This window comes from Anas acuta, chromosome 3 (genome assembly GCF_963932015.1).
Source record: "Anas acuta chromosome 3, bAnaAcu1.1, whole genome shotgun sequence".
In the NCBI taxonomy this organism is placed as follows: Eukaryota; Metazoa; Chordata; class Aves; order Anseriformes; family Anatidae; genus Anas; species Anas acuta.
Window position 1 is genome coordinate 69,741,683 of NC_088981.1, and position 13,406 is coordinate 69,755,088.

The window sequence follows — 13,406 nt, forward strand, 5'->3', positions numbered from 1 at the left end:
TGTCCACATAAAACTGGTGCAGAAATCAATCACGTCATCCTGTGATTATAACTGAAGAGCCACTCAGCCCAGCTTTTAATGTGCCCATGTTAGAAGAGCAGTCAACACAGTGCAAACTCCATTTATGATATAATATAATACAGATGTCAAATAATACTTCATTTCAAATACATTATCTGGTAATGCATGTAAGGCTGATGGGGGAAGAAACAGTAATTTTTAATACTGATTTTAGATTTTGATATTTTAATAGTATTTTAACCTTCTCAACCCTAGCTAAAATAGGAAAAGGAAGTCACTTGTAGGACCATGTAGCTTTTGATTTTGGAAAGATTCATACATGTAATAACTGGGTCAAACTGTAACAACTACAAGTTGCAGTCTGCTGACAGAGTGATGTGCATTTCTCCTGCATAAAGCCCAAGCAATGAGGTTTACTGTCAGTAAGATCTGAAGATACGAGGGGAACATTTTGCCTCTTTCACCACCTCCAGACCCTACCCCACCAACAACCCACAGCTGAGCTATTTCTCTAGAGTGTCTTTGTTGAGGGATCAGCTATTGAAAATTCAGCCATGGCAGCAGGCTTCAAATGACTTGAAAACTGAGCAGAACTTTACAGCAGCCATGATGATCATCTCTGAAATGAGTGGCATACAGAGGTGAAAAAGCTTGCCTAAAGCAATGAGCTCTAATACTATATGCCATTAGCAACATAGTCAGGTTTTACGATATTAAAAATTTTGCATTACATTAGGAAGGAAGTCACCTGAGGTGGCTGCACAGTACTATGACAGTAACTTCAGAAGAACACAGCAAAATGAATTGGCAGCCTGAAAGGATTAAAAAACTGCAAAGTTGGATGCCCTCACAAAATTTTTGTTGGACTGAGCTATCAGTGTGCAATAACCACAGAAAGTGGTTACTGCTATTAATGGAGGGTAAATATTATTCTGTGGTTAGGTCTTCATAAAGGCACATAGAGCAGGAACAGTAAGTCTGGAGAGAACATTACAGCTTGTGTGTGCCTACCTACAAAACTTCAAGTGCTATGTTATCCTCTGCTACATATATTTGATCGGTATGTACATAAGGCATCCAAAGAGTACACAAAAAAAAAAAAAAAAGATGCATCAATAGATAGATAAGTAGATAGAGACCATTTTCATAACAAGAAAGGCCAACGAATCATAATGATGGAGAGGATAAATTCTCTGGTATCCTTTCCAGCCTTTTATGGAATTCTCGACAATAGAATGTATTGTCATGTAAGTGATTTGTGTTTTAGTGTTTGGGTTTACATCTGAGTGGAAAGGTTGGAACCAATTTGGCAGTTCTGCCTGAGAGGATAATATGTTCCACATGATTGCCAAGGCAGGTCTGGAGAACCGCCAGTGGATCTACAAGCATCCATCAAGCATGAGCACAAAACCACAGGGAGCTAGTAAAACTCTCCAGCTTATTAGGTACTACTGGCTTCATGAAGAGCCTTGCAGCTTACAGCTCACTCTTTCCTTTTCTAAAGATGGACTGCGTCTATCTATAGCGTCCAAGGTGATACACCTTTGGAAAGTTAACAAGAACTACAACAGTCTGGTGTTGAAATGCAGCCCTTGTCCAGAGGGTTTTTGTACACACTTGTTGTCAGAAGTGCCAGTGTTTAATAGTGTCAGTGCCTCAGATGGAGAAGTTTCTCTCCCTCTTGGCTCTGTTTTAACATAGAATATTTGCTGTCCTAATGGTTTTACTATTGAAAACTTGCAACAACGACACTAACGTGATGAGTTTCCCTGCACTGCCTCTTCACAAGGCTTGTAGGAAGCCAGACCAATACTTCAAGGAAGTGTTGCCCTTGCTCTCACACTAATCTAAGGCAAGAGATGGATGGAGAAGGCAGAGAGCCAAGTGTTTTTGGCAAGAATTGAGCTTCTACTTTACTCAGTACACGACAAGTTCTACAAACCAAAACCTGGAAATAGATGTGCCACACTGACCCAAACCAGACAAGTTTCAGAACTGAGTTGGGTTGCTATTCTCATTATTTTAGGTGGTCAGCTGTCTTCACTTTAGTAGAGGTTGCACAACATTTAATGTTTCTTCTTAGCGTCTCATCTCTTCCATGAAATTTTGAAAGCTAACACTGCAGCTCACCCACAGTGGCTGGAGAGAGAAGGATGAGATCATAAACCTTAAAGATGAAAAATATAAAGCATGTAAATCTCATGGCTTTCAAGACATTATGCTGAAGTCCTTTTTTTACTATTATTATTTTGGGACAGCAATGAGCTTTGGCATGCTGGCATGTGCAACACTAAGCAGCTCTGTAGGACATCTCCCAGATTTGGAGAAGTTTAAATCTACATCCAGATAACTATACCTCAGGCCAATCTCTACTGGCTTAGCAATAAATACAGACAGACTGGACAGTAATATAAACCAATTTCATCACTCTACACATATAATTTATTTATTCCTATCCAATCTTTCTGCATTAACAATTGCTACAGAACTGCCTCTAAGAAGAACAAGAAATAAGGGAGTAAAAAATGAATCAGTTCTTGCTATCTTGTAACAATGACTGCTTTCATTTGCAAAGTAATATTCAGAATTCCTAACCAAGGCTTGAGGGTACTTCCAGATTTCACAGACAATATTTTTAGGGTTTATTTTTGTTAGTAGCAGTATTTTGTTCACTTTACTAGCCTCACTAGAAGCAGGGCTGGGTATTAACTTTTGTTGACCTGGAAAGCCTCCATACCGTCCCACGTTAGATGCCTAACACTGGTGCCCTGCATCACTCTGTGCCGGGTCCTGTCTTCCTCCTTTAACTCTAGAGGGTACACAGAAAATTTGTCATCTGTCTCAGTTACCTGTGGAAGAGGTACAGCCTGCCTAAATCGCACTGTGTTAGCCTTTCAAGGAAATAATCTTCCTAAAGTAATTGCCTAAATGGCACATTTAATGAAGCCAGTGCCTTTGAAGACCATTAAAATGAGCTATTCTCTCTTCAGGATCCTAAGTTAAGGTGGGACAGATTCACACATCTTAGATTTTTAGTAATATTCATTTGCAGAAAAGCATGTTTGCCTTTTGGAGGGACAAATTATAATTTTACTTGTCCTGCCTGAAGAGAAGCAACAAACTCTTCAATATTATTTCTGCACAAGCATATTTACAGAGCAGAACTGTATCACACTAAGTGCTCCGTGATCTCAGAACAGCAATTCTGGTTCTGCAGGGAAGTGCAGGAGCTCAGTGATGACAGTCACACACACACACACACACCAGCACCTTTTCATGTGCGAATATGTGGAATACAGATGGTTACAGTAAGGGCAAGGTAGAAATGCTCACCCTGACTGATGGCACTCCATGAGACTAGAGCAGTTTGACCAGGAAAGGTCAAACTAAGGCATTTTTTAACACAGGAAAATACAATCCAGCCACTCTGTCATATGATAAGTTGCTGCTGGCGTAATGACAGATGAGTGATGGTGTGCTATATCCTCATATAGAAGCTTTCAGAAACCAGGCTGTTATCACATCAGATTACTTCCTCTGAAACCGGATTGTCCAAGGAGAAAGGACACCTCTGCCTATTTTTGCTCAATGAAAATAAAGGCCATATTAACATGGGCATATGGAAAGAATTAAGCATATAATTTTAGCTTAATGTAAATTCCAAACATAGTTTCCAAAAAAAAAAAAAAAAAGAGTATTTTATAGCTTTGTTGCAATGCTTTTCACTGCATAGCTGTATCTGTTTTTGTGAGCTGTATAACTGTATCATGTCTCACCCTGTTCTGTGCAAAGACAAGCAGCAATTTTCTGCTGGCTTCAGTGCTTGATGTCCTAAAAGATGTATTAAATGGCTACTTTCTAGAGATCTTTACTTCCATTTTCCTTGTCTGTCAAAGGAAACAAACGAAAAAATGTATACTGAGTTGCTTTATTTGAAAAAAAAAAAGGGGGGGGGGCATGAATATTACTAAACATTTCACAGTTTTGTGAATTCATTTGAACAAATCACTGAGGCAGAAAAGGCTGTGAACAATCACACACGCAGTCAGGTTTATGACACCTACTGTAAATGATGCCTTTCATTCTAAAACAGGTATGAATACTTGCACCAAGAATACCCCTTGTAATCCTTACAGCAAAGCACTTCCTTAAAATCCAGTTTCTCAAAGAATGCTAAAAAAGGAATTCCATTCTTTTATCTCATGATTATTTCTCAGTCAAAAGTGGCCAGTTCAGAAGCAAAACATTTATCTCAAACTACTAAACTAGCCCCACTCGGCTCTGAGGATCCCTCATGAGCTGCAGGGAGTGTATCCTCCCTCCTTCAGAGATGTCTCATAGGCTTACTGTAGTTAGTAGCTTTGTTGGAGATGCCAAGCTAACACAAAATAAAACATAAAAGGACACCTTTTATCACTGTAAAACTGTAATTCTAAATATCCACAGGAAAGCTGATTTGTTAAATAAGATAATGCCACTTCGCCATAATCACTAACTAGAGAAAAACCTCAAAAGTGCCTCCATCACTCATCTACAATGTTCTTTGGGGTAAAAGAGCCTTTTAGCACTTCCCTTCAGTTTAGAAGATGAAAAGCACTGCAGATTTAAGGAGCAGCATCAGCTACCCTGATGCCCTGCTGTTATCATCACATCAGTGTCTGAGCTCTGGGAACCAATAACGGATTTATTCTGCTAGTACCCACACATTGTTTTGGGGAGCTGAGGCCAAGAAAGGTGATGTGAATTGCTCAGAGGGAGAACAACGAGCATGATAAAGGCTGCAATTGAATGCAGCCCACCTGAGGCCTCCACCAGCACTTTAGATACAGTTTTCTTCTTTCTCTTTGAGCTCTCAATCCCCACACTCTCATCTCTTTCTTGTGGTGCATTAAAATTGCATGTGCATTGAATAATGACAAACACGAGCTATTTTTTTAATGGCGTTTATGTTTATGCTCTGCAACTATTGATTTCTAATTCATTTACAGATCCATGGAAAAAGAGACTGACCTTTATTTTCTTTTTTCCTTGTCTTATTCTACCTGATACAGAGTTCTCTGGCCAAATCATAGCTTTGTAGAAATAAATAATTGCTGTGCAATGGGTTTTGTGTAACTAGAAAAATGCAACAACACAAACAAAGTCTCCTTGAATCAAAAGAGGTCTAACTAAATTAATAAGTCCAAACTGGGAGACTTTAATGAGATTCAAATAAAGAAGATTGGCTAAAAAACATCAAATGTGCTCTGGCAACAGTGATTGTCCTTTACTAAAATGATGCTTTTCAATGGAGATTGATGATATTGGCACATAGGTTTATGAAAACAAACCATCAGTGTTGCCAGGGCAAAATTCTGCCACTAAACCAAACTTTTAATATTGGGATACAAAACTCATTTAGCAATGCATGCATGTGCAAGTGAAACACAACTATTTGTTTTCATTAAACATCTTCCTGAATCTCATTCCTCTTTCCTCATTCCTCTTTCCTCATACTATTATATTCAAAGAACACACCATGTTTGGAGTAGAAAGCAAGTTTCAGATCTGTAGGGTCTTGGCTCAGCAGGACAGCAGCAAGCTAAGCTCAGCCACCCCCAGCCTGGTGGTACTGAAGGAGCTCTGCCCACAGAACCCAGCGTGAAACACCACCAGTGCTCCCAAAATCTGACACACAACTTCCCGGTTCTTCCAGACACCACCAGGTGCTGACAGCTTGGAGACTTCTGTGATGGGATTAAATGACTGTTGGAGGAGAAACTGGGGCACCACAGTCATTTCCTAGCACCTGCGCCAACTTGGAACACCACATAAGAGGTCCCCTTGCAAGGCCTAACCAAAGGTCTCTGCAGTCAACATTGTGTCTCCCGTGGTGGCAACAGGACGTGTTGTTTGGGGATAACATCTAGCCTGGCCTGTTTCTCAGGTCTCTTGGCTTCATACTCCACCAGCACTCACAGCTGCTCTATTAAGGAACATTAATGTACATAAATACATAGCATACATACATCCTGAATCCTCTTAGTGTTAATTTATGAACACATTCTCCATGAATCTCTCTGGGAAATTTTCACCCCTGCAAAAACTGTTGCTTCCTGGCAGCAAGTTGCAGAAGTTTCTTACCTTCTGGATAAAGAAGTACCTTTTAAAGTCAAACCTCCTAAAAGTGAAGTCTCCTAATAATTTTACTGAGTGTTCTTCTTCTCCTGTACTACAGATTTTGAGTGAACAATTGTCCTGCATTCAGTTTATTCAGTTTATTTATTTTAATAAATAAAAAATATTTATTTATTTTATTTATTTATTTATTTTAATAAATAAACTGAATAAAAATAAATTAAAAAAAGATAAATAAATATATTTATTTATCTTTATTTTACATATCTCAAATACCCTCTTCTGTCGGCCTTTCTCTCCTACCTGAACAGCCCTACCATTTTTGGTCTCTATTCATAAGACACTGGTGAATACTGAACAAATCTGGTCTCAGGACCAAAGCTTAGGTGATCTAGTGACTTCCCCATTCTGAAAAGTGACCATTACATCTGACCCTTTGCTTCCTAGCCTTTACCAGATTTCAATTTGCAAAAGAAACATTCTTCAAGTCCTCTGACAATTTAGATGACTTTTTTGAAAGTCCGGAAATGTCCTCTGGATCCCCTTCATACACTTGCTTATTTGCTCCATTATACAGCAGGTTAGTGAAGCAGGACTCCCTGACTCAGATGGTACTTAGCTGCATACGCTGAGACCTTCTTCTTCATTACAGATGCTGTCATCTCACCAGGGATGGAAATTACATTCATCAGTCTATAGCTTCCATGATCTGCTGTTTGTAGGTCTGAAGAGGAGAATCAAGGACATGAACCCAAAACCACAGCAAATATGCACTGCACAGTGCTCTGCACACTTCTGCCATGGACCTGGCTCTTTGCTTGCTTTGCATTGCTGTTTGCATCCGTACTGTATCAGTAAGAAGTGGTGTCATTGCAGAGTTCTCGTTCAGGGATATTGCAAAACCCATTGCACAGTTGCAAGAAAGAAAAGTGCTTCTGCACCCTTCCTACTCTTTGAAAAGCAATTCAACAAGACAGTTAGAATTTGGAGGGTTGTGTGTTTTCAATGGCAGCTTCTGGGTATTTTACTGAAATGAAGGTGGGAGCATTGCCATGTGCAAAGGGGAAAGCCCACATAACCTGTCACATCTGTGTGTATCCATTTTTAAATTAAATGATGTAAAAATGCTTATTTGGGCCTGCCGAACCTCTGAATTCAATTTAGTGTTGTTTACAGAGAAATTTGACTTTTGTATGTATGTTATCTGAGAGGCACAATTTTGTACCCAGCACCATGAAATATTTTCAAATAAATATTCTGTATAAGTTACCATAGCTTGATTTATTGTCATGGAACTCCAGTGGCTGATTTTCCTCTGCATGAGGAATTATATTTCCTCAGAAATATCAGACTGCAGAGATAAAATTTGCTTAGAAAGTGAGCGACATTTTGTGCAGTTGCTCTGTATTTTATAGAAAAGCCACTGCAAATGTAGTTTGGCATGAGAAAGAAATATGTTAGGCTCCCACTTCTTCCCACCATTAAGCAGACCTCCTTTAAGATGAGAACATGGCATAATGATAAAGCATCCCTTGATACTGTAACACATTTCATCTCAGGAGAAAAGCATCAGAGCCACATGGTGTATTAGCCACCATTTGCCTGCAGATTCCCCTGATGCTCTTTTCCAATCATTGAGCCCAAGGAGCAGCCTCGCTGAAACCTGCCTAGACTGAAATCTGTTGACAGCATTTACCATCAGACATTTTTCATGTTGGTTTGATAGCAGCAAAAATGATCTTTCCTGCTGGCACTTACAACTCAGAGCAAAGCTGACCGCTACACCTGAGTACCCATGGCATCTCTGACAGCAGCCGGTGCTGTTTCTGCTCCAGCACCCAGCACGCACATATGTCTGTTTTGTCCTCTCCTGCACCTTGCCAGCATTTGCTGGCTGGCCAGTGTGATCATTTAGAGCATTTTTATTTGTGGCTGTCCTAGCTAATACTGGGTCTGGTTTCATCCTTTGATTCCTTGAAGAATTGGGGTCTGGCATAAACCCCTATTCTGCTTGGCCAGGTGTTTAGCTAAATGATTTCTTTCTGAACTAGGCAGTACTTTCATCTGACTTTCATCACTCTCTCTCTTTTCACTGAAGGGCTGCCAAAGAAACACAACAGGGGAGCACTGCGATCAGTGTCCGGACGGCTTCATCGGTGATGTTGTCAGAGGAGTGCCCACCTACTGCCAGCCTTGCCCTTGTCCCCTGCCAGGAACTGCCAAGTATGTAGAGTCTTTGTTTGTCTTTGGTTTGGGCTGCTTTGGGCTCTTTGTAAGGTGGGGGCAGCATCCCTGCCTGGGTGCATGAGACAAAGCTGCTGCCCTTCCCAGCAGAGGAAAATAGGAAGGCTTCCCACTTATAATCACAATATTTGATATATGAACAAATTCAAGTTCTCCCTCTCTTATGTAGGAGAGATTACTCAGCTGAAAGATAAAAGGAAGGGGTGGGAGAGCTCTGCGACAGGCATGCTGCCACACAGCTGCCACACAGCTGACACACAGCCACCTTCAGGAAAGAAGCTCTGAGGCCTAGTAGAAAACCAAAGATGAGCCAACGGGATCCAGGTGTCACCCATTTTTTGCCTTCTGAAGAAGCAAAAAGCTACAAACTGTAACCACTTTTTGGAGACCTAGTGGCACATCAGTAGTGCAGATGAACGGTACATTATCAGCTTCCTCTTTCTTGAGTTCCACACTCCACAAGAAAGGCATCCAGGCAAATTGCAATGCAGGGCCCAGAAGAAATGCTATTAAACACTTACCAATAGGTTGAGGCTATTTTTAATTGAGCTACCTACTCCCCTTGTGTGTGTGTTTGTTTTTTTTTTTCTTTCTTTTATTTCTTTCCCATTCCACTTCCAAGCGGGGCTTGTCACAAAGGGGGAATTTTCTTATTGTGTTTGTTTGTGGTTGCTATAGCATTACTCATCCAGTCCTAAGGTGGGATGAGCCTGCTCAGTGGCACAAGCCCAAACTGGCAACAGGACAAAACCTTTCTGGCCAAAGTCCTACAGGTCACCTCCTGGTTTTCATGGTGAGCTGCAGACATGAGGAGAGCCATGGGGTGGAGAACAGCTGTTGTTGAAAACCCGCAGCTTTGACTAGGTTAGAGAGAAAACCCTCAAGAGACAGGGGAAGAACCTATTTTTGCTTACATTTATAAAGGCTTAGGAGGGAGGGTGCTCACAGACAAGGCTTCCTGCTTCCTCCAGTTTCAGTAGCAGAGGTAATGCCAGAAATAGTAGAAGTACAACAGTCGGAAGCAGTGCTTTCTCCTTAGCAAAAGGGATTTTTTTAACCTGTTGGGCACAAAGCAGCCACATGGGTATAAGGAGTAGCACTGCCAACTACACACAGCCTGGGCTGCCTGCTCCCAAAACCCAACCAGGACACAGCAGGGTGGCTCAGGCACACCTCCAGGCCTTCCTCCCTGCAGTGCCACTTGGCAGAGCATGGCCGCTTCTGCCTGAGCCCAGACCCTGCCTGAGCCCACAGACCACCAGGCTTTGTGGCAGTGCCCCCAGGCACAAGCAGCCCTACAGATAAGGAGCTCCTAGAGATAAGGAAGCCCTGAACCCAAAAGGTCAGCAGTGTGGGATAGGGAACAGGACTTTCTAGGAGCCTTCATGTGGAAGCTTCAACATCTGCATGCCACCCCTTTAGAATTATCCCTGTAAAAATCCACTTCAGTTTTTCAGGGTTTTCCTTGGAATCAAGTCCTGAAGGGAACATCTAAAATAGTGTCCTGACACAATTTGCCTTCTGCTTGTATTTCAATAACATGCAGAAGTTTCCTGTACAGCTTCTTGCATGACAGAGACCTGACCACAGCAATAGCCTTCAGCTGGGTCTGGAACACAAATATTAAAGACTGAGCAACATTCAGCCTTACATAACTAAATTCAAAGGCCAGCCATTTTTTCTTATTCTTGTATTTTTCCTCCATTAGTCCTACTCCATGTATAGTAAGGCAAAACAGTAATTCTAGCAGAAAGCAGAGAAGCATTAATTGCCTTAAATAAAGAATACGTAAAGGTTATTGTTTTGAACTCTGTTTCTCTTTGGAAATAACCAGTGAATCTGTAATAGTTAGACAAAGTGACCAAATCTGTAAACTGACAGACTCATCAGATACATATTTGTTCTTGGGATTCATCTGCGCGTCATCAGCTTTTCTGGCCAGACCATCTTCATGTCTACTGTCCAGGGAACTTTTGGAGTAAACCACATGAAGTGTAATGTCATCTCTTCGGAATAAAAAAGGGGGATGGGCATTACTTCACAGTCCAGCAGATGTTACTTCTTTCTAAACCTTTGGGAATTTTATGACCTTTTCTTCCCCTAAGAGGTCACAAAAAATACAAAATCTCAGGAAGGCTTCAGTCTTATTTCATAACTTAAATCCACAATGCGGTTTGTATAACTACGTGAAGGAATTAGGCTTTGTAAAAAAAAAGAGGAAGGCTGCCAAACTCTCATGATTTTCTTGACATGTTCTCATAAAAGCTTTACTGAACTCAATTTGTGAATTCTGCGAGAAGGATCTCATTTTGTGTTCTCTCTGGTTATATGAAATGTTTTGAGACAACACAGACCCAGACACAGTCTTATTTGACCCTGGGTGTCCCAGTAGCTGAGAAATGCTGATGGAAAATTAAATTTTGCAGCAATTCTTGTCACCTTTCAATGCAGCTTTTTCCTGGAACAAGTAGTGTGTAGATCATGCTCTTTCCCATTGCTCTGAGTCTTTTGAAATCCTGTGCAAAAGGGATGCAAACTGCTACAGCTGCCCAGCACAGCTCAGCATCATACTGGAACAGGAGACAGAGAGGAGGATGCAGACTTACAGTCTTGATGCTGTCATTTCTCAAGGGGAACACTACCCTTTAGGAACCAGAGGTGGTACCACTCAGGATGTTAGCTGCAGGTCTCAGGGCCTCCATTTTAGAAATCGTGGGCCTGCAGCTGACAACTATTGCCACTTAGTGTGCCAGTTGCTTCCCAGTACTGGGAACAGACCTTGAACAGAAAAGCAAGGAATCAGAAAGCAAGGAATCAACGGTTTAGAATCATGACAATGCAAATTACAGCACAAGACATTACTGCAATCAATATCACTAAAGGGCAAGTTGGTCTCACAAGGGACCCCAGGGTCTTTCCAGATTTCTCAGAGAGACCATGGAGAATCCTCAATTACTGTAAATGAGGACAGCACCAATTAGTTCAGTTTTCCACTTGCTACTTCCAGATCAGATTTAAGGAAAATTGTGGGATTTGCACAGGAAACTACTGTACCCATTCCAGAGTCTAAATTCCTGAAGGGCTCTCTGCAGTGTCTTTTAAAAGCAATATCATGTCCCTTAAAATACAAGAGAGGAAGCAATTAGGTTTGCATGACATACATATTTATCCAAGTCCCTGGTCTAAAACATGTGAAACAAAACCTGAAGGTGTCTCCAATCTACACTGCAATACAGAAATGTACATGTATCTGGGAATTATATAGCTCCATAGTGTTATACACTAATTAGTGCTTTCAATACTCATTAAAAAGACTAAACAAGGAGTATAGTGTACATCACATATGAAGTTTAAGGATACCTGTGAAAAAAAAAATTAGCAGTGAGGAACCAAGAGCCAGAGTTTGCACTGACAGCAAATGTCCATCATTTATAAAGTTAAACTCCCAAGTGTTTGCCATTGCCTGCTATCCTAATGATTTACTCTAATGAAATTCCAGCTTTGCAGACTCCTGTTACCGAAAAAATGGAAGCGTGCGCTGTGTCTGTAAGGAAAACTATGCAGGACCTAACTGTGAAAGGTAAGAAACTAACAGGATGACTTACTGGTCAAAATGCCAAAGTCCAGGAGCCTTCAAAGGAATCTTTGCACACTGGGGAGAAACGTTGTGGATGTGTATTCATCTGACTGAATCATGTTTGTCAAAGGATTTCATTCAGTTCATAATAAAATCTGTAAGGATTCGCTGTGGAGACATCTCAGGGTAGGACAGACTTCTACATCTGATGCATTTTGATCCAGTTCTTGCACTTTGTATACCCTCATGTGGTGATCTTTGTAAAAGGAATACAACTTACAAATCAAAATACAAATCAGAAACAGCAGCTGAAGTGAAAAATTGCTACCACAAAAATGCCTCTTGCAATTCCCTGCTCTGAAAAGATATCAGGCTTCTGCCAATTAAATGCTTCAAAAGCAAAGAGAAAATACCTTATCTGCTCACATTCTTAATGAGCAGATTCCTTCTTGGTTAAATTTTAAATGTACTTCACAGACATAATTAAAGCAAACAACCACAGGTCAGTGCTGCTTTTCAACTTTTCCTTATACCCACAAGCAATTTCCAGTAAATATCTTCTAAATTACAAAGTACACAAATAAATGGAGCTATGCAGAGAAATATAGCTCTCCTGTCTCGTAAAGGCCTATCTTACTCACCATGGACACACATGGACAGTGTTTCAGTGAAGAAACGTGATTATAATTCAAAAATTCTTCTTGAGCATCCAATAAATTAAAAATCATCGAACACAAAGACTGAGGGGTATAGGATAGCTCAGCCCCTGAATTTCTCAGTGCTTCACTTTAATTTTCCTTTAAGCCCCTGAAGTATTTAAAAATTCAGTCCACTATCATTAATGGGCAAGGTCTGAATTCAGATAATACTTTTCTAGAGAACGGAGAAAGGGTATTTTCTCCTGATGCAAGGAGAAATCAATGTGAAAAGGGTAAGATGGAAATAGATAGATAGATAGATAGATAGATAGATAGATAGATAGATATGTGAAGACTTTTGCCCTTATAGAGGGTGTAAAAATGTCAGCCTATTACCTCCACAGCACTAGCACAATGACAGCAATAGTGAAAGCCCTCTTGACAGATGGCACAAAAATGTGGGGAAAAAAAAAAAAAAAAAAAAGCCTTCTTTCCAGGCCTGTGGCTGTATGCCTTTGTTCTTAAGAAATGTCAGATGTGTGCACAAAGGATAACACAGACAATTAAAAGGTCAGTGAGGTTTCCTAATAGTTATTAAAATGTCATCCTAAACTACAAGCAAATCAAATTGTATGAAATGAGCAGCATATTTATTGCAGCAGCAGAGAATGGCAGCAGCTTTCTTTTCTAACAGCCACTACTCAGCCTTACACGCTGCAGCTGTCTCAAGGAAGGCAAAGCTGCGTAGATGGGTTAGGAAAAGCTACAGAAAGAAATCAACCTGCCCTGGTCACTGGGTTAAGTCCTTG

The 13,406-nt window shown here is 40.7% G+C and overlaps 1 protein-coding gene across 1 annotated transcript in view; it reads left to right on the plus strand.

The window, feature by feature from the left end:
- LAMA4 (laminin subunit alpha 4) overlaps window positions 1-13,406 on the plus strand; it is a 98,459-nt gene that overhangs the window by 24,658 nt on the left and 60,395 nt on the right. The window contains exons 3-4 of the mRNA XM_068677676.1: window positions 8,237-8,361; window positions 11,882-11,962. Coding sequence (XP_068533777.1) covers window positions 8,237-8,361; window positions 11,882-11,962 — 206 coding nt within the window. The remainder of the gene's footprint in view (window positions 1-8,236; window positions 8,362-11,881; window positions 11,963-13,406) is intronic.